General features: G+C 42.2%; 1 protein-coding gene across 1 annotated transcript in view; it reads left to right on the top strand.

Annotated features, from left to right (window-relative positions):
• LRIG3 (leucine rich repeats and immunoglobulin like domains 3) overlaps positions 1–27,588 on the top strand; it is a 49,516-nt gene that overhangs the window by 17,604 nt on the left and 4,324 nt on the right. The window contains exons 4-16 of the mRNA XM_081084896.1: positions 11,873–12,004; positions 12,556–12,699; positions 13,728–13,871; positions 14,169–14,312; positions 14,734–14,877; positions 15,799–15,879; positions 17,010–17,081; positions 19,636–19,707; positions 20,229–20,392; positions 22,529–22,849; positions 23,969–24,250; positions 25,420–25,872; positions 26,646–26,804. Coding sequence (XP_080941022.1) covers positions 11,873–12,004; positions 12,556–12,699; positions 13,728–13,871; positions 14,169–14,312; positions 14,734–14,877; positions 15,799–15,879; positions 17,010–17,081; positions 19,636–19,707; positions 20,229–20,392; positions 22,529–22,849; positions 23,969–24,250; positions 25,420–25,872; positions 26,646–26,804 — 2,312 coding nt within the window. The remainder of the gene's footprint in view (positions 1–11,872; positions 12,005–12,555; positions 12,700–13,727; positions 13,872–14,168; positions 14,313–14,733; positions 14,878–15,798; positions 15,880–17,009; positions 17,082–19,635; positions 19,708–20,228; positions 20,393–22,528; positions 22,850–23,968; positions 24,251–25,419; positions 25,873–26,645; positions 26,805–27,588) is intronic.

Below are 27,588 nucleotides of genomic sequence, written 5' to 3' on the forward strand. Positions count from 1 at the left end.
TGCATGAGCAGCTGTAAATGTTTTCATAACGAAACAAACATGGAATAGAATCAGAATAAGCAGAATTTTTTAGAAAAAAAAAGTAAGATGCTTTTTGAACTTGGTCACTGATTGCCGTGGAATCCTGCACAAGGTATTGGCCCAGGAACTGAGGGCATTATTCTTTAAAGATGTCAGGAAAGTAGTCAGTTTGTTGTGTAAATCCCTCTTTCTTTTATTCTCCTTCTCCTGTCTTTTTTTGCTTTCAATTCCTCACCACCATCCCCATTTATGTATCCAAAAATAAGGAGAGAGAAATTAGAAACAGTTTGCTATATTATATAACTGGCCATAACTCATTTTTTGCTAGTGCTGAGTGTCTGTACTCAATCTTAGTAACTTAGAATTGGAAGAGACGTTTCTCTCCATGGAGAAACCTCTGAAAGAGAGGTTATCCAACCTCCCCTTGAGCACATCCAGGGGCAAAAGCTCGCTTCTTGGGGAGCAGCCCTTCCACTGTGAATAGTTCTAATTGCTAGAACTTTTTATTTGTTGTGCTCTGCCCTTCTGTGGCTCCTGTACCTATTGTCCTAGTTCTGTGTGCTGGAGAGAACAACTTTCTTCTATTTCTGCATTATAAAACCAGGCTCACAATATACGGTTTTCATAAAGCCTTCTTTTCCCCAGCTCAGAGTCCAGTTCCGACTTCCTGTATGAGCTGGGGGCTCTGCCAGGGCTCTGCAGTAGCTCTCTGCCATCAGGGGAGTATGCCGTGTCTGCGCTGCCAATGGGCAGCCAGGCCACATGGGTGCTGAGCACTGGAAATGTGGCTAATGTTGCTGAATTTTCAATTTAACTTAAATAATTTACACAGGCAGTGGCTGTTGTACTGGCCAGTGTAGGTCTAGATTTTTAAAGTCTTCCCCACATACACCTCGTCTAGCGTGGCAGTGTAAAATATTGTGCCCAGAACAAATATTAGAGCTGTGGTCTTAATACAGAATGTGGTTGGACCATCATCACTCTTGCCCCAAATACTGGAAATTAATGAAGCTTAAGATTTTATTGGCATCCGATGGACCGTGTCGTAGCATTGTCTCAGATGGAGTTGTCATCAGCTGGCATCCCCAAGCCTATTGTCACTTTCATTACATTGCTTTCAGATTGGCCTTTTTAAATGATGGATTAAAAATCCAAAACACTGCCTTATCCCAGCTTAATTCCTCTGGTTGCTTCTAGACCATCATTTTAGCACGTTGAGAGGTTTGGGATCGCGAGTCATCTATTAGATGAATGATACTATTATTCTGCGGCACCTACCCTTGACTGTTCACTCTGTACCGCTTTTAATACAGATGGTGGACTGAATGCATTCATTTAACTCTGCAACTTCCTAAATTCCCTTAAAATGAAATTAAAGGGGTGCACATTGATGGGAACAAAGAGAGAATAGGAGACAGTTCAAATGAAAGACACCACAAAAATTTTGCAAGCAAACAGGCAAACTGTACCTGACTTCAGAGAGAAGCTGGAGTGGATCCCAAAAGGAGCAAACATTTATTTTTTTTTATTTTTTACTTTTGGCTGCAGAACCTCAGAATAGTTCAGGAACTCAAGACCTGTAAAGGTGGGGTACAGAGTAAGACTAGAAATGGGGGATTGGTTAAGCCTCTTTTATAAGAAGCAGTAAGACCTCCGGGTTCCTCCTCTAAAATTCAAAGCCCAGTGACTGCCCCTCCCCTGGTATAGACAGAAGATTGGAAATTTACTCTCTGGAGATCTGAAACAGAATATCTCAGTAATTTGGGACATAGGCCCAGCTGGGCAAGGGGTGGGGGCTGAGGGCAGCCGATTCTGCAACCAGTGAAATGAAGTAAAATCTGAGTACTGAGAGTACTGACACCCCCTCCCTTCAGCTTATTTTCCTGTTCGCCCTCCCAGGCCCTAGACTTGAAATTGCAGAATTTGAGCAATAAGATGTGGAGATGACTGGGACTCACAGTCAACAGGTCCATTCTCACAGCCCTTAATAAGCTTTTCAGTGCTGCTTTTTATTAAAGACGAACGGGTAGCCAGTGATCCCCAGACTTTTGAGGAAGTTTCTAACAATGAAGTCAGAGTCCAAAAGGAACGGGAGAAGGATACCTGATGGAAGGAGAAGGGAACTTCAAAACAATCTAATATCTCTGGAGATAAAAGAATGGTAAATAGGAGAAGGGTTCAGGGTCCTGAGAGGAAGGGAGAGCAATGGGGCGGGCAAGCGGGGAGGTGCAGGGGTCCTATGAGATCTGAAAGGTGGCGAGGGGACCGGACTGGGAAGAAGGGTGGGGCAGTGCTGGTGGGCAGGTGCAAACCTGTTAGTGCACGTCCCACGCCACGTGGACTCGCCTTTGTCGGTGGCTCGTGGCTGCCTTTCCCATCAGGTCGCGACTACAGGAACTGTGCCTTGTTTGTCTTTGGTCTCGGAACTGACGCTCTAGACCGTGGCCGAAAACAAAAAAGAATGGTAAATAATAATAATAATAATAATGAAAATAAGGAGGAATTCGGCCATTAAAAATACAATAACAGACACTATTAAAAGGTAATAGAAGGGTTGGAAAAAAGTTGAAAAATTCTCAAAAAGAAGAACCAAAAGACAAAGGGATGGAAGAGGGGAGATAAAAATGAAATGGGGAGATCCACTGGGAAGTCTAATACCTATCTAATTGGTATGCCACAAGGGAGGTCTGTGTACATAGGAGGGGGAGAATTATCAAAGATACCAAAAAATTCCCCAGAACTGAGAAACACATTTGTAGGTTGAAAGTGCGCCAGCAAACAAGAAAAAAACAAAACCTACGTTAAGGGACATTACTGTGCATTTGCAGAATACCAGAGGTAAAGAGAAGCCCTGAGAGGAGGGGGGCGGGGGAGCAGATCAGTTATAAGGATCGCCAGTGGTTCCCCCAAGGGTGCTCCTAGCAATACCATCATCCTGCGGGAACCTGGCAAAATGCAGATCCCCAGGCCCCACCCAGACTGCCTAAAGAGAAACCCTGCAGGGGGGCTCACCAGTCTTGCTTCAGGAAGTCCCTGTCCCATAATTCCGATGCCCGCTGAAGTTGAAGAAACACTGGGATAGAGAATCAGAACCGCCTCGGGCTCCTCAGACTCCCAGCTATGTAGTAAGGGCAATAATAGAGCAAAACATTGTCTTCAAATCCTAAGGGGAAAGGGTGTCTAATATAAACTCTGTACACACCCAAACTGTCAATCCTGTGAAGATATTCCACACATGAAACATGCGCGCACACACACGCACACACACACACACACACACACACACCTACACACCTACGCATGGTTTCTTGGAAAGCTAATGGAGGCTGTGCTCTGCCCCAGGGAAATGAGGGAGTAAACCAAGGAAAGCTGAGTAGCCAGACAGTGGGACTCCAACAGAGTAAAGATGTGGAGCCCCCAAAGTGAGCCCGGGTTCTCTAAAAGGCTGCAGCTTCGGCATGATTGTGTGACGCCTCTGCAGCAAACCTTGTCACTTCCAGTGTTTGCCATCCACACCCAGAATCTCAGCTTCTTCGAGCTGGAAGAGATCATTCTTTTCCTCTTGTTGACAGGTGAGAAAATCAAAGTGTAGTGAATCAGAACAGAATCAGCGCCCCCTTGCTGGGGAACTGTGGTCTGAATTGTTGCTTCAAAGAGACCCTACTTAAAAAAAACGATAATAGGCCGAAACTGGTTTGGCTCAGTGGATAGAGCGTCGGCTTGCGGACTGAAGGGTCCCAGGTTCGATTCCGGTCAAGGGCATGTGCCTGGGTTGCGGGCACATCCCCTGTGGGAGATGTGCAGGAGGCAGCTGATCGATGTTTCTCTCTCATCGATGTTCTAACTTCTCTCTCTCCCTTCCTCTCTGTAAAAAATCAATAAAATATATTCTTTTAAAAAAAGATTTTTAATTAAAAAAAACAATAATAAAAAAGGAGCTCCTACAATTTAAAAGGTTGGTTAGTGTATAGGATCAGAGGTTTGTTTCCTTTTGCTGGGTGATGGCTATAGTGGCCGTAACATTTTCGGACGTACATGTGCATGTAGAACCTCAAGGTACATAAATCCTTAGGGGCTACTCTGAACTTTGATCTAGACTAGAGTTTCTGGACTAATCATGGCCAGTCTCTTCAGGGTCTTGAACCCATTCATTTAGTCCCGACGTGGTGGAACCAGAAATGAATCAGAAGTTCTCTCCACTCACAAGTAAATCACAAGCTAACGGGAAGACTCAGACTCCCAGCTGCCCCGTAACAGTGGTCTGGCACGTGGAAATGGCTAGGGAGCACCTCTGCCTCAAAAGACGGGGGAAATTTTAAACGTCACTAGAGTTAATTTTTATTGCATGTAATTAAATCGTTTCAGATTACAATAATTGTTCAGTAAGTATCTTCTTTAGCATCCTAAATGGAAAAACTTGCTCTTAAATTTGTTTATATAAAGGACTAAATTGAATTTACACTTGGGGATCAAAAAGAGTTGTTTTGTATCTGGTGTGAATGACTTTTTGACTCATTTCTTTTTTCATTTTTAACATGTGTTATAACTGCCTTATTAATAGGGCCCTGATTATTTTATTAAGACATTGTGGCCATCATTATGATGTTCATGGTCCAAAAGATAATTATATTTTATATTGACCTGGCTTTTAGCTGAGAGAACTGACTCTTTGCCCCTCACAGTGGCTCATTTGCTGCTTAGTATCATTAATTCTTAATCCAGAATCTTTCTCCTTGCTAAAGCTGCCTCATTTGGCTTTATTCTTTGATGCCACAGTACCAGTGGACCAGTCTAAACGTGTTCTTTTAATGAAACTTAATTACTTTTTTAGAAAAAAGATGAGCAGAGAGAGTTTATTTTTATCTGCATGGAAGAGGTTCTTTGCTTGGCAAGTCTCTCTGTTTAAAGAAACCTAATATTATGGGGTGTTAGTATTCTAGCCAAGATAGTTTCCAAGGAAGCTTTCTTTTTGTGGGGCGGGCTGGGGGGGGGGGGTGAGGGAGAGGGAGTTATTGTTGGAAGTATCAGTGCCCTTTAAAGTGTTTGCAAAATGTAGTGTTTTCTTTAACAACTTGTAATTCCTTTATAAATGATGTTAAACTGGTTGCTTGCAAGTTATGTATAGAAATCAGAATTTCCTTGGGGCCAGGCCGACTCTCCCAGTCGATACAGTTAATATACTTGCTCTGTGGTTGTATGGAATGACCACGGATTCAGCAATTTGTCAGTTGCAATAACTGAATTGGACTTAAGGGATGGGGTTGGAGAAATGCATTCTAAGAAAAGAGGGCATTGCAACATATAAAAACATAGTTTCAAATTAAATTTCACTGAGCACACCCTCTCTGTAAGGAAAGTGCCACACGCACATACCTTCTCTAAATAGCCAAGATTGCACATCTTTACACCTCCCAGCTGCAAAGCCTTAAGCTTCCTGTTGGAGACAGTTGGAACGATTGACAGACACTTCTTATTCACCAAGAAGTTACAGTTTAATTGGTTCAGGAATTCCAGTGTGAAAAAACCTGATATTCCGGTTCCTCGCTAACAAAGAATATTTCACTCTGTGACTCTCCTTTCAAACTCTGGAAATAAACTAACAGCATCTATATCCACCTATGAGTACATGAGGTTCTTCTGAGACGCTTATGCTTTCTGGAGGTCACAGTGAGTCAAAAAGTAAAGCCAGTCATCATCATACTGAGTGGTTATGTCACTAACCTCATGAGTTATATTTTACTGTTATTAACTTAGTCCGGATTTACATTTAGTGGAGGTGTTCACAGTATCAGAACAAATAAGCGCATTTCTTATATATGAGAAGAATACATTTCTCTATTTCCCTAGTGACCATAGCAGTGATGGCGAACCTTTTGAGCTCGGCGTGTCAGCATTTTGAAAAACCCTAACTTAACTCTGGGGCGGTGTCACATATAGAAATTTTTTTATCTTTGCAGCCATAGTAAAACAAAGACTTATATTTTTAATATTTATTTTATATATTTAAATGCCATTTAACAAAGAAAAATCAACCAAAAAAACGAGTTCACGTGTCACCTCTGACACGCGTGTCATAGGTTCGCCATCACTGGACTATAGGCACACTAAAATGTCCATACTGGCTCTTCTAGTCAGCATCTCACACCTGAGCAAGAGAGGACCATCGTCTGTGCTCTGTGCATTAGAAGGCCTCCCCTATCAGCGATACGGAGCACTGTGGAGGGAATGAGAATTCCAGTAGTGCCAGAGACGACAGAGCTGGAAACCCAAGCTTGTATGTCAGGGCAGAAGAAAAGCACAGCCTGGGCCCTGGGAAACCCAAAGGGGACATCTAGGCACACAGTCACCGTCATCCCAACGTGCGGTCATGTGTCCTCTGCACCTCCTGGGGGTGCTCCGGCACCTGGGGGTGCTCCGGCACCTGGTGCTGCTCCGGCACCTGGTGCTGCCTGCCTCCCACCCAGTCCTACCCAGTGCTGCCAGAGCAACCTTTCTAAAATGCACTTGTGATTGTCGCCCCACCATTTGAAAGCCTCCATCCTCCTCTTCCTACTTGATCCTCAGATAGAAGCCACATGCCTGACAGCATGCCCATCTGGCCTACTGTTATCTCCTGCCAGCACCTCACGCTTGAACTTCCTCTGTCTGCAGTCTCTACCCATGAACACTATACTTCAGCCATGAAGGCTGTCTTTTTTCTTTCACTTCCTCAAAGGGAGTCAAGCCTTGCCTCACTCTCCCTTGCTTCTGCTTGGAACACTAGGGGGCTCCTGGCTGTGGGAAGTGCTGCTGACCTCCTGCACCCCTCCCACCACTTGCTAGGAGGCTGCCCTTCCCTCTTCCACTCCACTACTTCCTTATCATAGCACTTGTCACTTCCGTGACCACTCCCGTTTGCCTGCCTTTTCTCCTGACCCCACGGCAATTTCAGCTCTGTGAGGTCAGGGACCATATCTCCCTCCTTCATTATTAGATCTTGAGCCCTCTCAGAACAAATGTCATCCTACAAAATGGTCAGTCATGTTTGCCTCTACATTTAAAGGCCTTTGGCAAAGTAGGCTGAAAGGTGAAGTTAGTAAAAAATGAAGCCTTTATTGCTGGGCCTGAGAAGCCACAGCTGAAATACCTGGAACTGTGTTTGCTGTGGCTCTGAGAAGCCTGAGGGAACGAACCCTGTGCATTCCAGCCGACCAGGACCCCAGGTCTGTGTCTGTCCACAAGGGACTGATTATGCTTGACCTCGGCAGGGATTACCTGTGGAACACCTTGTACTGTCAACAAGCAGAGAAGACCAAAATATTCGTAGTCTTTAAGATGGATTGAAACACCATGTTTGAAACACCTTCCAATGCTTATAGTACCATAGTGTGGTTTTTGAACAATGCAAAGATGGCATTTCCACATTAACTTAAGTTAATGGAAAAAGATATTCACACAGTTTGGTTTTTGTTGTTGTTGTTTTGTTAAAGCAATTCATACTTCCCGCCAAAAACATTAACAGCAGTGCTTTTAATGTGCCCATCAATTTTGGTAGGTATCCATATTTGGAGAAAAAATGAGCGCTGGATTTGAATGAAATCTTTGTCTTCTAGAAGTGGCTAATTGTGGCCCACTCCTAGTATCAGACGTGTTTAGATGGAGGGTTTTAGGTGATTAAAAAGAGTTTTTAATCTAGCGTTTTAAATGTAGCTGTCTCCTTTTAAAAAAACCCTTTCATGATATAAAGCATGGCTTTAAAAACAAAAACAAAACTGGTGCATATCAGGTAGTTATTGGCCAGTTAAGTCTGAGAGCTAATGTGAAACTGGTATTTGGATTCAGTTCAGCTCCATGAGGACAGAGGCCGGATTCTGTGATACAGGGACTATTATCCTGGCAGTTGTGAGGGATTTTTGTGCCGGGGAGCGGTGCTGACAAAGACGGCACTGTGCCGCCCCGTCTGTAACTGAGCACTTTCACACTGCAGTTTAGGAGGTGTGCAGCTCAGGAAATGGCTGGCTTTGGCTGGAGCATACTTTCACTGCAAGGAAAATTTTATTCGTCACTCAAGTAATTGGCAGTTTTAATACCTTGTTCATAATTACCTTATAAACAAGCGAATATATAAACCAAAGATTGTAAGGCCTGTTATCTAACTCGTAGCCTTATTTGACCAAGGGGATAGACACCTGTGGGTCCCCCGCCCCCTCCCACAAAAAACCAATTTGCTCCGTTTATTGCAGAAAACTAAAGCTGAGCATTTTCTTTTTGTTGTTGTTAAATATAAGTGTAGCTGTACTAGCCCCAGACAGCCTGGGGGCCAAAACCAGATGTAGAGTTTAATGGGAGGTACTGGCTGGGGACGGGAGGGAGGTGGAGAGCGGGGGAGGTGACTTGGGCGCTTCAGGGTTACTCCACTGATTGTGGGAGGACATCCTGGTAATGCAAACAGTTGGCTTATGTATTTAAGCGAACATTTTTGTCCCCTAAAGCGTGGTTTTGTTTAACCCACACACACTAACCCTAAGGCCCTGTGGCTTGTCTCTTGGACTGAATCCATCTCCGGGACCTAGAAATTGACTAATTGTCTCACTTGCATTGCCCTGTACCTCACAACTAGATCAAGGAGCTCATACACTGGTGAATCCAGATGTGGGAAATGGTCAGAATCAGAGGTCATGGCTGACTTAACTCTAAACAAAGTCTGTAAGACGTTATGGGAATCTGAGGCCTTGATATTTGTGCCTTGTATGTGTGTTTTTCACCTTACTGATATCACAAAAGTTTAGCTCTTACCATATGCATCACCTTGTTACCTTGTATAGAATTACTTTACAATGGGGTTGGATTCTCAGATGACCTGGATCAAAAAAGATTTCCCCCACAGCCCTTGAAAGTGGCATAGGGAGGATTTCAGCACGGCTTTGAGAAGTTTCATTAGTTGTCTACATAGAAAACGTAACAACCTTATTCTCTTTTGTGAGGAAAGCCACACCTGAAGTTTGCACGCATTCAGGAAGTTCTTCTGTGATGGGTGCGAGGCACATGCAGAACCCTGGCCCCGCTCTGATCTACCTTGTGTGCAAACACAGCTGAGGCATTTCCAGGGCTTCCTTACTGTGGCGTGATGGTGCCTCAGTGAGCCAGGGTGGATCCCCACATTAGCTTGAAACCAGAAGGACAGCATTTTTACAAGGGTGGGAAGTAGTAGGCATTTCTTTAGTGCATCTCCCTATGAGGCCTTAATTGTCAAAATACCTTTGAAACTGTATGCCATGAAACAAGCCTTCAGAGATGGCCTTGGGACCAATAAGGGTTTACTCTGTGAGGTGCTTTGGGAGTGCTTGCGCTATTAGATTAAAAGCTTTAATTTCCTAATTTTAACTGTAATATCTACCAGAGAAATGTTGTGGTTAAGTGGCAAATATATATATTGAAAAATGCTTAGCGTAGAGCTTGGAATCTAATAATATATCTTCAACATGATTAGATTCCATGCACATTCCAAGATAGAGGTGTAGAGACATATCCCTGCATGGAGGGGGTAGTGCACAGCATGACAGACAAGGCCGCCAGGGTAAGGGCTACGTAAAATACAACACAGGACTTGGTGGAAAATACATCAAGTTGAACCTACCTCAGGAGCTTTCTGAGATGTTGAGAGGACTGTGACTTATAATAATGCAAAAAAGCTTAATGCCGTAACCGGTTTGGCTCAGTGGATAGAGCATCCACCTGCGGACTGAAAGGTCCCCAGGTTCGATTCCGGTCAAGGGTGTGTACCTTGGTTGCAGGCATATCCCCAGTGGGGGGTGTGCAGGAGGCAGCTGGTCGATGTGTCTCTCTCATCGATGTTTCTGACTCTCTATCCCTCTCCCTTCCTCTCTGTAAAAAATCAATAAAATATATTTAAAAAAAAAAAAGCTTAATAAACTCAACACCGTAGAAATATATCTGTTGGTAAGAAATATACATATATGAGATACATCTTCTAAGTTTTCTCACTAAGCAGAGGTTAACTGCAGACTAGGTTTAGAAATGCCAGCATGTGACTTGTCTTGCATACAGAGTTCTGCCTTCAGAGTGTTTTATTGTTCTTGGGTGGGTTGTAAAGAGAAGACCTTTTGTTTGTAGGTAGACTGTTACCTTCCCAACCTTTCTACCTTCACGTGCTATTTCCTCTGCCAAATGACTGAAAAGACAAAGATCTGATATAGCAATTAAGATGACCCTCACCTCAGTTTAATTCCTCTTTTCTAGCAACATGGCCATTTAACGCTGACTTTCGCCTTGGAACCTGTTGTACTGATGGTCTCTTTAGAGCTTTGCCTTGGCCTCTTTTTTTTTTTTTAAATTTGTAGTCTAGTACAGTGCTCGCCAATAGAACTTTCCACAGTGATAGAGATGTTCTGTGTGCGTACTGTCCCGTTTGACAGCCCCCGGACAACCATGGCTACTGAGGACTTGAGATGTGGCTACGATGACTAAGGAATTGAATTTTAACATTGGATTTTACTTAAATTTAAAGAGCCGCATGTAGCTACCACGTTGGACGTTCTGGTTTGGTATTCAGGGCTTAATGTCAAAAATTCTTTTTCTTGTAAATATATTTTATTGATTTTTCACAGAGAGAAAGGAGAGGAACAGAGAGTCAGAAACATCGATGAGAAACATCGATCAGCTGCCCCCTCCACACACCCCCACCGGGGATGTGCCCACAGCCAAGGCGCATGCCCTTGACTGGAACCGAACCCGGGCCCCTTCAGTCCGCAGGCCGACGCTCTATCCACTGAGCCAAACTGGCCAGGGCCATGTCAAAAATTTTAAGTGTAATTACTACCAGTGATTACGTAAACTGAGATGCTCCTGTGTAGTACTGTATCAAATTCCGAGCCCTGAAACACATCCACTGGTTTGGAAGACGGTGGATGTGTATTTAAACTTGTTATTTCTTAAAGAAAAAGAGATCTTTCTAGGATGGCTTTTAAAAAGCCCCGGTCTGATGAGTATTGAAGTGTGGGTACTTTCCAAGCGAAGAATTACAGGTAGATGAGGAATCAAGAAGAAGGAAGAGGGAGCTAGCAGATTAGTGCCTGGACTGCCAGCTCGGTGCTGGGCACTCACATACTGTTCAATAAAAAGGAAAAGGAAGAATGGATATTAACCAAATAACAAAGAAAAAGCAGTGTAAGTGCATAGCATTTATGTATTAGATATGTTTGCTCTGACTCCCCGTCTTGTGGGGTGGGCTTTTGTAGTGAATGTCCTGTGGGGCCTAGCGGTGTGTCTTCCTTGTACTTCTGAGCTGTATGCTCGAGGTGTGTCCCTTTTGTGGGTTATTTGGACTCTTCTGTTGTGATTGGGTCTAGATTGCCGTTGCCCCGTTCATGGGAGGACTCTCCTTTCAGGCTATGAGGCTCAGCCCTACCATACCGTGTGAGCTGTTGTATAGGTGCACTCCCTACGTTGTTTGTCTTCAGTGTTCCTCGGTCAAAATACGTCCAATCAGCTGTGCTTTTCTTGTTTTTCCCAGCCGACTGCGCGGTATTTTAGCTGTAAATCCAGTCCGTGGCTGGGAGTAAGGGCACTCAGCCTCCTGTTAGAGTGCAGCCATCTTTGCTCCGAAGTGCATAGCATTTAGGTAACGTGCCCATATTTTTATAGGGATGTTCTTCATGTTATATTCTAATGTTACAGCGTACTATTTAATTCAAAATTAAAGTGACTAGAGAGATGCTGTTTAACTTTTAAAAAGTACTGTTTAGAGCAGTTTTCCATTTTTTCTGGAGAGCAAGTGAGGAATAGAGAATATTATTCACCTTTCCGATTGTCGTACCATCCCTCCTATTATCTTTGCTTTCCTTCATTCCAGAGCTGGAAACAGGATTGCTGAAATATTACCTGAACAGCTGAAACACTTTCAGTCCCTGGAAACTTTGGACCTCAGCAGCAATAATATTTCAGAGCTTAAAACTGCATTTCCACCTCTACAACTCAAATATCTGTAAGTTAAGATTTCTTTAGCAGAAGTATTTAGTTTTGGTGAAACTATCATATTATAACAAGAAAATCAACTTTAAGATGTAACAAACTGCTTATTTCACTGCTGATATATCAAAAATATAACTTTCTTATTGACTTATAATTTGTTTTAAATCTGAACAACCATAACCTTCATTTTACTCTTACAAAAAATTAGACATCCCTTGACTGTTAGAAAACTTACGGGGTACAGACTGCTTCTTTAAAAAGAAATCAGATTTAAACCACTGTTGTTCAATTATTGTTTTATTAATACATTCATAAATCCAAAGAGTGAGTAAACATCTCTAACAAATTTTTATAACTTTCAGATTTTCCAGTTACTCTTTCCCCACCAGAGTGTGTGAATCACAGTCAGCACTGGTCCACAAGGACCTACAGAGCGATTGTTTAGTGTCCATTGTCACAGCTGGTGGTCAGGTTCTGTGGAGATTCTTTATAACACAGACGATACATGCGCTCTGTCTTCCCAAAGAAACCAGAAAGAGAAGCTCATCTTCAGACTCTCAACAGGTACATCAACAGCAACCGGATCACGTCCATGGAACCTGGGTGTTTTGATAATTTGGCCAACACGCTCCTGGCGCTGAAGCTGAACAGGAACCGGATCTCAGCTATACCACCCAAGATGTTCAAACTGCCCCAGCTGCAACACCTGTAAGTAAAACATCTCTTAGGACCTAAGACTTAGGCAATGTTTCCTCACCTCCTCTACACCCTTGGTATCTGTCCCCTACAAGCCACAATGTGGCAGAAGGAGTTTAGAAGCAGGGATGTTGCTGTCTTCCCTTTGAGAGCCAGAGTTCTGGAATTCCCGGATCACAACAGCCTGAAGTCACCTCGTACAAGCTCCTGCCTGACAAGGCATGTCGGATTGTTACCAAAAGAGTGAACAGTGTAATCATTGAGCAGCCTCTGTACAAAGGCGTCATTGTGGCACTGGAGAAATCATGGGGACTCTCAGCAGCTGTGGTTTATGAGAATAATGCCGACAACTCCAGGAGGCTCTGATAGCTTAAGTGGCTGTAAAGAACTGTCTCGTTAATAATGGTGGAATGATCTGCGAACAGGCTCCTACAAAATAGTGGTTTTCAACCTTGGCTGCACATTACAGACACTTGGGGAGCTTTAAAAAATCCCAGTGACCAGGCCACACCCTGCACCAATTATATTAGAACCTCTGGGGGTAAGATCCAGGCCTCAGTAATTTTTAAAACTCTCCAGGTGATTCCAGTGTGCAACCAAGGTTGAGAACGACGGCCTTAAAGAGAAAGCAGTAAACGTGAAGGGTCACGAGAGTAACCAACTGTTGTAAGCAGATTGGACAGGATAAATTTGTCCCTGTTCCTGAAAAGGCCTAATGTCTGAATGTAACATTCATTTTTCTAGGTAATTAAAAAAAATATTAGTTTGTTTACTTTTATACTGAGTGGACAACAGTTTTGAAGTAAAAGTGTAGTCTAGTTTCAGTATTTTATCATTTCAAAAATACATCACACATTTCAGAAGGAAATTCGCTTCCTGTTAATAAATCAACATTTTTCTGGATAAAAATACTTAGAAATTTAAGACAATATGTAATTTAACACTGGCTGGTGTAACTACATTGTAGTAATGTGACATGTTATTGCTACCTCCAGAATTTGTCCTATAAGCTAACAATTTCACTATAATATCTAATGCAGTGAACTGAACCGAAACAAGATAAAAAATGTAGATGGGCTCACGTTCCAAGGGCTGGGAGCTTTGAAGTCTCTGAAAATGCAAAGAAACGGAGTAACAAGACTTATGGATGGAGCTTTTTGGGGGCTGAGCAACATGGAAATCTTGTAAGTGTGGTTTATCATAATTCCTATCCAGATCGTGTGATCACTGAACATTCAGCAGCTTTTATTTGAAATCCTATCATGTTGAAGTCTCATCATTTGCAATCATTTATAATTTAGTTTTGTCTCAAGTAAAGTGAGAATTTATAAGCACATGGTGTGTTTGTTTTTTGCTGAGGTCTTTAACAGAAGCTAACTAGTGACAATAGGAATATGTAATAGGCTGTCATCATAGGTCCCCTTGGAAGAGACTAGATAATGAACTCTTGATCCTGCTTTTGATTCGTGTTGTCATTGTAGGCAGCTGGACCATAACAACCTAACAGAGATCACCAAAGGCTGGCTTTATGGCTTGCTGATGCTACAGGAACTTCATCTCAGCCAGAATGCCATCAACAGGATCAGCCCTGATGCCTGGGAGTTCTGCCAAAAACTCAGTGAGCTGTGAGTTGCCTTTTATTCTCCCCAAGTTTGAGAGCAGGGATCATGCCAGAGCATGAGCTTCTTACCACCGATCTGTGAAATTTTCATAACAGTATCCCAGGTGACAGCATTTTTCACATGCAACCTGGTCGCATTTTTTGTTGTGATAAGTTGGAGACCACTCGGATGCTTCAGGTCTGTGGCACATGAGCTGAAGCAGTGAGTGATGGCTATTTTCAAATAGAGGTATTTCTCTTAAATTACTGGGATTAGGAATAATGTTTACCTGGGGATTATTAAGGAGGCAGAGTTTTAGAATAAGGATTAATGTGGTTACATTAATATTACCTGTTTTGTTTCTTTAAACAATTCATTGTGTTGAATTAGAAAGTAAAAGCTATGATAGGTGTGTTTTTTTTTTTTGTTCCTTTTTCCTTTCCAGGGACCTAACGTTCAATCACTTGTCGAGGTTAGATGATTCAAGCTTCCTGGGCCTAAGCTTGCTAAATACACTGCACATCGGGAACAACAAAGTCAGCTACATTGCTGATTGTGCCTTCCGGGGGCTTTCCAGTTTAAAGACTTTGTAAGTTACACATTTTGCTCTCTGTACAGGAACCTAATTGGTTCCTAAATGTGCCCACTTTTCTCCCAGCAGATTTCCTTTGTTGTGAAGGAAATGTGTGCGGCCTCAGAAGTAGTGTCTTAATCTTTCCCAGATCAGTTTGATTAAAATCGGTCCATTTCACCCATGTGTGTTTCTTAAAGGGATTAAAAAGGACAGTGATCAGCTTGTTTTGGTGATTATACTTAGCCTTCTCAGGATCTCCAGGAAGTTGGTGACTGCTCAAGAGGGAAACAATTTCAAATCCACTAATTTTTCTTTAGAAAATGCAGATTAAAAATTACCCAGAACACAAAGATCTCATACCAGTTATATCCAGACTTGATCTCTGTCCAAGAGAAAGAAGCAGAAGTTGATTAACTGACCTTTGAGAACTCTCGGCCAATGTTCATTTTAACGTTGGGCAGTGGGCTTTTGATTTTTGCACTGTCAGAGGCTTTGCTCTGTTCACCATTTGAAGCTTTACATAATTGAAAGGCGGACTGTATGCTTTGGCGAGCGCCTGCTTATGTGGTTGGAACAGTGGTTTTAAAGCTTAATGTATTTTTTAGACTATTCAAGTCTTTCAGAATTTAGTCATCTTGATAGAGGAATTAATAGAGCTCGAGTCAGCTGTCCTGATTTGGGGCAAAAAAACCCCCACAACTTAAAATGCTGTGGTAAAAAGAGGACAGGGTGTGGGAGTTATGTTGGGAGAGAGAGCGAATTTTCTATTGTTCGGAAAGGGGTGGAGATGATGTGGGGAACTAATGAGGAATTTATTACAAACTACATGCCACCTGGGTGGTGATCTTAGATTTCTGAGTGTGTCCCTAAAGAGAATGCTTGCATATTCTCTTAAGCACCTAGTACCAGTTTCACAACATCCCTCTTTTATATTAGGGATCTGAAGAACAATGAAATTTCCTGGACTATTGAGGACATGAATGGTGCTTTCTCTGGGCTTGACAAACTGCGGCGGCTGTGAGTATGATTTGCCTCATGATTTGACTCCCTCTTTGACCTAAAGTAAACATTGTGTCTTCATTTAGTCAGTTCCACAAGCTTAAAGAGTGTAGAAATAGGTGCTTAATGTGGTTGCTACCCTTTGTCATTTCCCTGAATGAGGGCTGTTATACAAGATGTGTATGAGTTTGCTTTCTTCCTTGGGTCTAAGGGTTTTTATTCAGCACTTTGGTGTGTGTGACTTATTTTAATATCTAGATAAGAATTTTAAATTGTTGAGAGTGCTTAGACCAGCCGTGGGCAAACTACGGCCCGCGGGCCGGATCCGGCCCGTTTGAAATGAATAAAACTAAAAAAAAAAAAAACAGACCCTACCCTTTTATGTAATGATGTTTACTTTGAATTTATATTAGTTCACACAAACACTCCATCCATGCTTTTGTTCCGGCCCTCCGGTCCAGTTTAAGAACCCACTGTGGCCCTCGAGTCAAAAAGTTTGCCCACCCCTGGCTTAGACTCTAAAGATTATCATTGTGTAAAAGTTTCAACAGTTTAAAATTTTCACTGTTGCAATCTACTCACAGAAATGTTTAAATGAAGTGACCCAGTATCTACTGAGAATAGGGAAGTAGGTTCCAAGCAGTCCAGGATCAAAACATGCTTATCTGTAGCCATAAAATGGCCTTGCAGGTGGCCAAATTCTGTACTGTAAGCCGGTGGTTTTCAAATTGAGTTTCATATAGCCCTGAATGTCTGTGGGGAGGCTAAAGAGAAAGTCTCCACTGTTATCTGCTTTATTTGTTAAAGTGCTGAGACAGTGTCCTTGGAATAAAGTTTCCACCCGTAGGAATGCCTCGCCATTCCTAAAGAGACTTTGAAAATCACTGCTTTAATGTAACCATCAGTCATTTATTGAATACCTACTTTTGCTGGGTTCTCTGTTGAATGCTGTGAAAACCATGCTGAACTATATTACTGAAGTACATGGCACAGATACATTTTTACAGAATATATTGTTCAATTCAAGGAAATAAAGTACTCACAAGTGATTGCAAAAGCAGTTCTTGTCATGAGAATTCTACTCCCAGATGGTTTTTATTAACTATTCCAATGTAAATTTTGTTGTTTTGGGTTTTTTTTGCCCCCAGAATCCTCCAGGGAAACCGGATTCGATCTATTACCAAAAAAGCCTTCACTGGTTTGGATGCGTTGGAACATCTGTGAGTAGCGGGACTTTAGTTATCCTTGGTAGACTAAGATGGGCATTTACTTATGTGTCAGGAAAGATAAGACAAACTAAAATGTAATCTTGTTGACAACCTCTTCATAGCATAAAGTACATTTACCCATCTGTTTACCTCTGTCTGCCCTTCTACCTGCTTATCTATCTGTCTATCCATCTATCTGTATCTGTCTAGAAGTATACAAGTACATATTTTCCTTGCCATTTAGGGGCATTACTGCAGATTAGGTTGGGTTTTGTTTAGTTATTTTTCTCAAGTGGTGAATTATATATATTTTAAACTACCATTTCACTTAGTATACTGTTCTCCAGATCAAGTGAAATAAGCCAGTCAGAGAAAGACAAGTGCCATATGATTCACTCATATGTGGAATTTAATGAGCAAACTGAACTACCAAGCAAAACAGAGACAGACTCATAGATGGAGAGCAGCCAGACAGCTCAGGAGTGGGGAAGAGAGGGGAGGATGAGGCAGGGTGGAGGGATTGAGCAAAAAAGAAAGAAAAAAGAGAGAGAACTCATGGACATGGACAGCAGTGTGGTGATTGGGGGAGAGGGAAGGAGGAGGAATTGGAAGAGGAGGTAAATGATACAGGTGATGGAAAAAATAAAATACAAATAAAACATAATTTTGAAACTACCATTTATTATGCACCCACAACATGTTGGGCATGATGCCAGGCATATTGTCTCATTAACCCTATGAGAAGACTATGCAATAGTTATTATTATCTTTATTTTTAAACCAAGAAGTGGAGATTCTGAGGGTTTTTTCCATTGTACAGTTAGGAAGGTGACTTGGATATTAGAAAAAACAATCCCCACAGTTCTTGAGAGTGACATTTGGAGGGTATTAACATTACTTTGAGAGTTTTTGTTGGTTTGTTGTTTAAGTATAAAATGTACAACTGCTGTTGTTTAATTATAAAACGTACAACCTCTTTCCCCCCCTTTATTGCCCTTTTTCTTGTTCTCTTGCCACTAACCCAGTAGTTAGCAGCGGATAGATCCAGGACTCAAACCAGGGCTGCCTCTGCCTTCACAGTGTCCCTGCATCATACAAGCTCTTGCCTTCATAGCCTCTGCCACCGGTCATTCTCATTATCACCCAGCACACAATTTTGACATGGCATTTAGGGGCTAACCTGTTTTCAGCTTAAGGAGAATGGCTAGCCAACCATGATAGGAGTCAAAACTTGCATGAGCACTGAACCAACCAGCTGCTTATAACCATAAGTATATGTTTTATACTTGGACAGTAAAAGTACAGAGTAATCTAGATATGTCCACTCTCACTGCTAAGGCATGCTTATAGCCAGAAGTTTTAATATCTGTTAACTTAGACAAAAGAAGTTTTAATTTAAAATATACATTTGGTTGGTGCTCTTGTTTCTCCCGTGTTGAGAGTGGAGGCTGCGCTGTTTTCTCTGGGCCATCTTGCTGTCATGGCCTGGTTTACCTGTTAGCTTGTGGGAGATTTGGGTGGCTAGCCATACTGACAGGGTAGCAGCTCAGGCTGTGGTGGAATGATTGTGCAAAGCAGAATTTGGAAGGCCAAACCAGTATTGCCGGGCTTACTGAAACAAGTTATTTTCAAAGGGAAACCAGCCAAAAGGGTTTGTCATCCGACCCATTCCATTTCTGGGAAAGTGGAATTAGTGGAGTATTAACCTCTGCTTCAATTTGCTAAACCTCCTTGACTCTCCAAGCCTTTTTTCTCTGCCTGTGTTTGGTACCTTCATTCTGTCTTCTGTGGCCACTTGTCTCATTCAAAATCCTGTTTGTATACTCTGACCCTTGTAAAGAAAAACAGAGTAGTAATCATTGTGGAGAGCACTTTAATTCAAACTGCTTGTAAGTACCAGTTAAAAATAAAATCCGCCCAGAATATTTGCTCATTGTATAAATGTTCTGCCTCAAGTGTTTGTTTGTTTTAGCAAGAACATCTTGTCTAAACACTTAAACCATCTTTACAGTAGCGAGTTGTGGGTGGCAGAATTAGGCTAGCAATTAAGCATAGGTTTGGAAATTGAAAATAATTGGGTTCAAATCGTATTGCCCTTTCCCTCCTGCTGGCCAAGGTAGCAATGCCATCTTTTGGGTTGCTCTGAGGAATAAATGTAATATACGCAAGCCACTTAGCACAGTGCGCATCATAGGGACTATTCTATACATGCTGGTTTTTTAAAAAGCATAATTACGAGCAGTTTTATTTGTGTATTGAAAATGGTTAACTTGAATAATGAGAACTTCAATAAAATTATACAGCAGGACAGTTCGGGCCCTTATGAGTCAAGTAACCTGTAAGTGGTAATGTAAAGAGAATCTTTGTCACCATAACAGAACTGGCCTCTCATACAAAGATCCTTGTTCTTCAGCCTACACTTCCTGGTGGGTCTTTGGAGTTGACCCATTTGTGCATTTCAACACAGAGAGTGTTTGGTGAATGCAGTGGGCAGTGGGCCCAGCCTCTGCCTGAGGGCATGTGGTGACCATCCTTGGCTCTAATCTGTGTGTTTGATTGTTTTCAGAGACCTGAGTGACAATGCAATCATGTCATTACAAGGCAATGCATTTTCACAAATGAAGAAACTTCAACAATTGTAAGTTTTCCTTTCTAAGAGTTTTCAGTTAAGCATAGAGGGGAAACCACCGTGGGGTATATCATCCTAGATTATGTCCCTGTAAAATGTGTCTAGCACTTTCTTAATATTCCTTAACTTTTATACCAGAAAACAAAAGAAAAGGCGAAAAGCAATGAAAATGAAGGAAAAATCCATTCCTTTTGTTACAAAGAGAAGTTTCTTGTTCTTTCTGTGATGAATTTGCATTTTAAATTTGTGAGCCTTCGTACAGTACAGGGCCTAACCATAGTCACAAGTGTTCAGCAGGAAGGTGTTTTGATCTATCAGCACTTCTGTCTCACTAGGTCAGGAAACACAACAACAAAAAACTGTGCTGGTCACATTGCTTGCATTTTAAGATGGACTAAAGGATACTATTACATAGGATACGTGTATTTGCTTTCCACATGCATCGTGTTGCTAATATTTACTTGAGTTTGGTTTACTTGTACAAATCTGCATTTCATACAAAACAAATTGAATGTAATTACTCTCCTCAGGCATTTAAATACATCAAGCCTTTTGTGTGATTGCCAACTGAAATGGCTCCCTCAGTGGGTGGCGGAGAACAACTTTCAGAGCTTTGTAAATGCCAGTTGTGCCCATCCTCAGCTGCTGAAGGGAAGAAGCATTTTTGCTGTTAGCCCAGATGGCTTTGTGTGTGGTGAGTCTAACTGTTGCCCCTGCCTTTTAGTCATTCTTCTTTTTATGTCTCCCATTTGTCCAAATAATGGTTTTGAATAAATTTATGCTCTTTTAATAAAGTACTTATTTCTGCTGAGATAGGTGAAAATGGATCTGTAGTTGGCCTGTTATTTTAATTTTACAGATGGGAAGGAGAGTTTTCGTCATCTTCATTTGGGCATTAGGGTGGTTTGATGGAAAGAGAACGACATTGGAGCTCCGGAGCCTGGGAGGGTATAGCGCCAGCCCGTCTACGTGACTTAAATTCCCCGAACCTCGGTTTCTATACGTATGAAATGGGAACTCGGGGATCTGCGGTCCCAACTCCGGGGGGTTGTTGACAGGCTCCCGTCAGCTCAGTGAAGAGACATCACTAAACCGGGGGCAGATGCCATTTATGTGGAGTAGAAAGAGCAAATCATTAGCCAGTGAATTATAGGCTGCTAAATTTTTTTACTACTGGTGGGTAAAGCATTACAAGCAATAGGAAATTTATTATAAATAAATTTAAGGTCTATTGTTTTAGCATCTAAGCATTTCAGCATTAGAAATGTGCTTACCCAAATGTCACCTACTAGTTAGTAGATCTGGATAAAAAAAACCCACGCTTTCATCTCCCCAGTGCAGTTTGCTGCCTACTACACGACACAGTTTACTATTCACTGCCACGAAGACCTTTGTAAAAATGCGTGTATAGAACGTGAAGTCACAATTTGCCGAAATTTTAGCACGTGTTTTAAGATATTACAGAACCTAATTTTACATTGACCTTTAAAATTTTTATTTAAAACTGCATATATGTGTGTGTGTGTGTGTATATATATATATATATATATATATATATATATATGTATATATATATTTAGGTTGCAGCATTAAACAGTGCCAACAATTTCTGGAAATAAAATGATGTAGCTTTTGGATCTAAATAAGCTTATGGCCTTATTCTATAAGGACATGAGCTATTCTCATAGTTCTCAAGTTCCCAGATATGAACTCTTTATTACTCTGAGGCATACAGTGGCGGTCAAAAGTAGGTTTACAGTTCGTATGGGCAATAATACAATAATTAATAAACAATGCAAGAATAAAGTGTTCTGCATACTCACAACTGTAAGCCTACTTTTGCCCACCCGTATATACAGTGGCTATAACGTTTTATTAACCTCCATAGTGGGGAATGAGCGTTGATTTTCCAGATGAGGATTTTAGAATAATCATACAGAAGAAGAAACTGTCTTGAGTACAACGTGCAGGCATGGCATTGGAAATTAGCAGCAATGGAGTTATCAGAGCACCTCCCTCACCCCATCCCTCTCACACACACACAAACCCACACAATACATTTTGGTAGATCCAAGATGTTTCCTTCTGGGTTTAGAGCATCTCTGAGAAACTGAAGTTCAAAAAGGTAACTTTTCCAAAAAGTAACAGAGAACTAAAAATAACTGTGTGGAATGACAGAGTTGCTTAGCTGTAATTATAATGTAGCCCTGACATGTATGTAGTACAGCGGCTTGATGGATTGTCCCCTGGAATCCAGGGCTCCCAGTGAGCGGGGGAGGTGCTTTCTCTTTCACTACAGGCTTATTTTTTCTGCTCCATATACAAAGTACTGTGTTTAATACGGGTTCTGTTTTTGGTAAGTGGGGTATTCATTGCTATTTTTAGTGATATTGATTATCATTATTGATTGATTTTTTTTTTCATTTTGCTGCTCCTTGTATGTGGAGAACATGGGAAGAATTGCAGTTTTCCTGATAGTAGCCTTTCAAAGTGGCCCATAAGCCTGGACATTTCTTAACTGATTTTTTTTTATTGTATTTACATTTAAAAAGCTCAAGGGGTCTGGGATACACTGTATTCCCAAACAGCAGGCTCCTCTCAGTTAATGATTGATAAATAGATCTCTGTCTCTACTTGAAGAACGAATTCCTTTATAAACACTCCCGGGCTCTCGTTTCAACACTGGGGCGGCTACTCCATCTGGGAAACACACACAAAGGGTAAAACCTAAGCCCCTGTTTGTTTTGAGTTTTTGGTGTTCAAATCTGAGTAGCCTGTGGACTCTCAAGCCTTAAAATGGTTTTATTTCCTCCTCTCCATTATTGAACAGATGATTTCCCGAAACCCCAGATCACGGTGCAGCCAGAAACACAATCGGCCATAAAAGGTTCCAATTTGAGCTTTATCTGCTCGGCCGCCAGCAGCAGTGATTCCCCAATGACTTTCGCTTGGAAAAAGGACAACGAACTCCTGCCTGATGCTGAAATGGAAAACTATGCGCACCTCCGGGCCCAAGGCGGGGAGGTGATGGAGTACACCACCATTCTCCGGCTGCGCAACGTGGAATTTACCAGCGAGGGGAAATACCAGTGTGTCATCTCCAATCACTTTGGCTCATCCTACTCCGTCAAAGCCAAGCTTACAGTAAACAGTATGTGATCCGACGTTTCCTTTTGCATTTAAAGGCACCTTGTAGAAACAAAGCACCTGGTTGGTTCTTTCTCTTAGTCCTTATCCTGTCCTCGGTTCTCAGAGTTCTCCACCTAACTCTTTCTGCTCCTACCTCTCATCCCACAAAGTTAAGATTCTTGGTTATTTGTATCTAAGGAAGCATTGTTTATGTCGACCCATATGGAGCATGATGGGTAACCCAGAGATGAACCAGACAACTTGTGCTCTTTGGAGTTCACAGTACACTACTTTGATATGGGACACCCTAAGCATAGTGTTAAAGCGCAGCGCCTTTAATGCCAAGATCTGGATTTGAATTCTGCCAGTTCTGCTTACAGCTGTGTGACTCTGAGCAAGTCACTTAACCTCTCTGTGCCTCCATTCCTACATCCATCAGTTAGGGGTAATAGTACCTACCTTATATAGGTATGATAGTCAGTAAGTAAAATAATTGGTGTCAAGCACTTAGCAGACTGCCTAGAATACAGTAAGTACTCTGTAAAAGCAGTGAGTGTTAGCTGCTCTTAGTAGAAGAAGTGTATCATGGTTGGCTTTGTGTGGCAGGTATACAGTTTACAACGGGATCCTTGCCACTTTATCATTTAATCGTTTGTATCTTCCCCGATGAAAGATTTTGTATATGACTTATTAATGCATTCCACAAATGATTGCTGAGGCCTGACATGGAACAATTTTGAGTTTAAATTGTAGGACCAAACACATTTGAAGTCATGGAGTATTAGAGTCAGGAGGGACTTAAAAGAAAAAAAATATGGAGTGGTCAAGGTACAAAGAGATAAATCGATTTGCCCAAGATCTCACAGATAATTATTGAGGAAACTGGAAAATAGCCAAAAGACCTTCAGGCTGAAGATCCAGCGACCTGTGTTTTATCCTGACCCCATCATTTCTGTACCTCTGTTACCTTGAGGGAGTCACTTAATCATTCCATCTCAACTTTAGATTCCTTGTCTTGTAATTAGAAATAGCCCTGCCTGACCTTTGTCAGGGACGTTTGTGAGCATCAAAAACAAAAGGCATGAAAACGAGCCTCTAAAACGCCACAGTGCTAACGCCCACATTGTGTTTCTGATTTCAGTGCTCCCTTCTTTCACCAAGACACCCATGGACCTTACCATCCGTGCGGGGGCCATGGCGCGCTTGGAGTGTGCCGCCCTGGGGCACCCGGCCCCGCAGATAGCCTGGCAGAAGGACGGGGGCACAGACTTCCCTGCTGCGAGGGAGAGGCGTATGCACGTTATGCCTGAGGATGACGTGTTCTTTATCGTGGATGTGAAGATAGAGGACATCGGGGTGTACAGCTGCACAGCCCAGAACAGCGCAGGAAGCATTTCTGCCAATGCGACTCTGACTGTCCTAGGTAAGTGGGTATTTTCAGATTCTGTGATATAAATTAATCAGAAAGGTACGAGCTCACCCAGAGACCCTCAGTGTCAGAGCTGTGAGGGTGAGAGATGGCCCGAGGATACTGCCCTTTCCTGGGAACAACAAATGGCTTCTCAGACTCTTTGAAGTCAGGAGTGCTTCACACCTTCCAGGCCACAGCCAGTGAGACAAATCTGCTCTCTCTGTTTCCAGGAGCCGGAGATGCTTTCCCTGTATTGCAGGGTTCACCCGCCCCTGCTCTCCCCATCATGCCGTCTCCACTGGTTCTCAACACTACAAAGAATGTCTGACATAAATACATGAACAAATTGGGAAGGACCTAGTGCAGTGATGCGAACCTTTTGAGCTCGGCGTGTCAGCATTTTGAAAAACCCTAACTTAACTCTGGTGCTGTGTCACATATAGAAATTTTTTGATATTTGCAACCATAGTAAAACAAAGACTTATATTTTTGATATTTATTTTATATATTTAAATGCTATTTAACAGAAAAATCAACCAAAAAAATGAGTTCACGTGTCACCTCTGACACACGTGTCATAGGTTCGCCATCACTGAGTCCTAGTGTCTTTTCTCAGCTTACCCTACCACTCTGGAAATCAGAGATTGTTTTTTATCTTTTTCCTAAACACTTTTTGAAAAATGTGAACATGATAGTCATATGTGTATCTCTAAAGGAGTTAAAGTAACCTCTTAACACCACATAATAAAAGTAAATCATTTCCAGAATTTTAATATAGGCCTGGACACCTGGCACTAGAAAGTTTCTCTTTAAAAAATTAAATGTTCTGATTTATTTTTATGCATCAACACACTCTTGTGCTTGAAAATATTTTTATACATTTTCTGATTGTGAAAAATATGCTTTGCCCCTCTTCCACCGTTCCTCAACCTTGTCAAGAGGGAGGGAGATTGAGGTTAAAAAATAGTAAATGTTATCCTTACTTGGTGTTATGAGTAAATGACACCTGGACAATGAAATGAAATCCCACGAGTTGTATATGTTTAGGCTTTAAGGGAAACATGGGTATTAGTTTATGGGAGAATAAAATTTCACCTTTCACTTTGAATAAATTCAAGTGCTAGGTCTTATGCAAAACCTGATTTCATTGAAAAGATTAAAGACATAACTTGTCATTTCAGAAACGCCATCATTTCTGCGGCCCCTGTTGGACCGAACGGTAACCAAGGGAGAAACAGCCGTCCTGCAGTGCATCGCGGGAGGGAGCCCTCCTCCCAGGCTGAACTGGACCAAGGACGACAGCCCGTTGGTGGTCACGGAGAGGCACTTTTTCGCAGCGGGCAATCAGCTGCTGATCATTGTGGACTCGGATGTCAGCGATGCTGGGAAATACACCTGTGAGATGTCTAACACGCTGGGCACTGAGAGAGGCCACGTGCGCCTCAGTGTGATCCCTACTCCGACCTGCGACTCCCCGCAGATGACTGCCTCATCCTTAGACGATGACGGGTGGGCCACTGTGGGCATCGTGATCATAGCCGTGGTTTGCTGTGTGGTGGGCACATCGCTTGTGTGGGTGGTCATTATATACCACACAAGGCGGAGGAATGAAGATTGCAGCATTACCAACACAGGTGTGTAAACAGAAGCTTGGCATGGGGTGTAGCAGTCGTGTGTGTGTGTGTGTGTGTGTGTGTGTGTGTGTGTGTGATCCCGGGGTAATTCTCTTCTAGAATATGTGTCTTGGAGTCTGAGGCCATGTCAGAAGGGTGACTCATTTGTTTCAAGCTGCAGAAATATGGTTAGCTAAAAATAGCACCCTGGCCCAAAATATAGCCCACGTTTAAAGATTAATACTTTTTGTGAAAACCTCATCCGAATATCCTGTTGGCTGTGCGATCCGGTGGACATCATAAGAGTTCAGTAGCCTAACTCCTTCGTAAGATGCTGATGGAGAAAAAGGACCAGCCTCTTAGCTAGGAGGTTTATACTCTGCTGTAGGTTTTGGTTTTGTCACGTGTGTGCAGGAATCTAGGGAGGACACTGGTTATTAGGCAGAGGCCTATGTGCAGACTGCTATGGGTAGTAAGTCAGGACTATCACAGAAATCAAGCTTGATTCCAGAGCTTAGGTACTACCCCATGAAAATCCTTAAGCCTTTCTTTTTAAACACTTGCTGTTTTTGAAATCTGGGAGGGGCATCCCACGGGCAGTAAGGTAGGAGATCAGCTCAGGCTTCCCAGAGCAGCCCTGACTTGCCTGCCTGCACGCTGCACAACCAGCTGGTTTTGCAGGACTCGGTGATTTGAATGCACAGAAACCAAAGCAGTGCATGCTGTTCATCGGGGAAGTCCGCGGGACACTTGCGATCCTTCTTGGCTAAGAGAGTGCTGCTGTTTGATTGTAGATGAGACCAACTTGCCGGCAGATATCCCTAGTTATTTGTCATCTCAGGGAACGCTAGCTGACAGACAGGATGGGTACGTCTCCTCGGAAAGCGGAAGCCACCACCAGTTCGTCACTTCCTCAGGGGGCGGATTTTTCTTACCACAACACGACAGCAATGGTAAGTGTTTGAGGTGAACATCTTTGCTCTGGGCTCTCAGAGAGGGTCGTTTTTGAAATAACCTGATGGAAGATTCACATATGATATTAATTTTCACCAGAAACGGATCTGAGGACATGGCCTAAGGTCAGTAGTAAAGCTAAAATTAGATACATTTTCTTACGAAAAAAGCTTTGTTTCTGACAATGAAAGGAGACAAGTAGGTTAAGTAAAATTTAATTCCTCCATGCAGCGTATTTTCTTTACATTGTAAATATGCTTTGGTGCCCTGAATGTTCTCCTTATTACATGGCGTTGGCTGGCTTCGTGCACGGTCTTAAAAGTCAAATGATTTAAAAACACTTTTATTAGAGAACTCTAATTCTGACCCTTTGCTTTAAGAACCATATGGTTTTAAGAAAAGAAAAAAAAAATGGAGGCAGCATACGTAAGATCACAGCCTCAGTTCAAGAGCCACTTCTGACGCTCCGTGTCTCCTTGGACAGCTACAGTACTTCCTGTTCGGTTGTTGTGAAAATTAAATGACATGGTAATGGAAAACTACTTGGCACATCTTAAGGGCTCAGCAAGTGGACGCTATTGACATTATTTTCAAACATTTTGGCACCTTTTCCTGCAAGCGTTTACTGAGTGTCTGCTCTGTGGGGGATGCCACACTTGGGAAAGAAGAATATTTGTTTTCAGTTTTACAGTTTAGTCAGTGGTGAGCAAAAATTCAACTAACAATGACAGAGGGCTTGGTAAGGCAGTAATAGCACAGAGATAAAACTGGATGTTCCGATTT

The sequence above is a fragment of the Myotis nattereri genome (genome assembly GCF_964212035.1).
Source record: "Myotis nattereri genome assembly, chromosome: 2".
NCBI classification, from domain to species: Eukaryota; Metazoa; Chordata; class Mammalia; order Chiroptera; family Vespertilionidae; genus Myotis; species Myotis nattereri.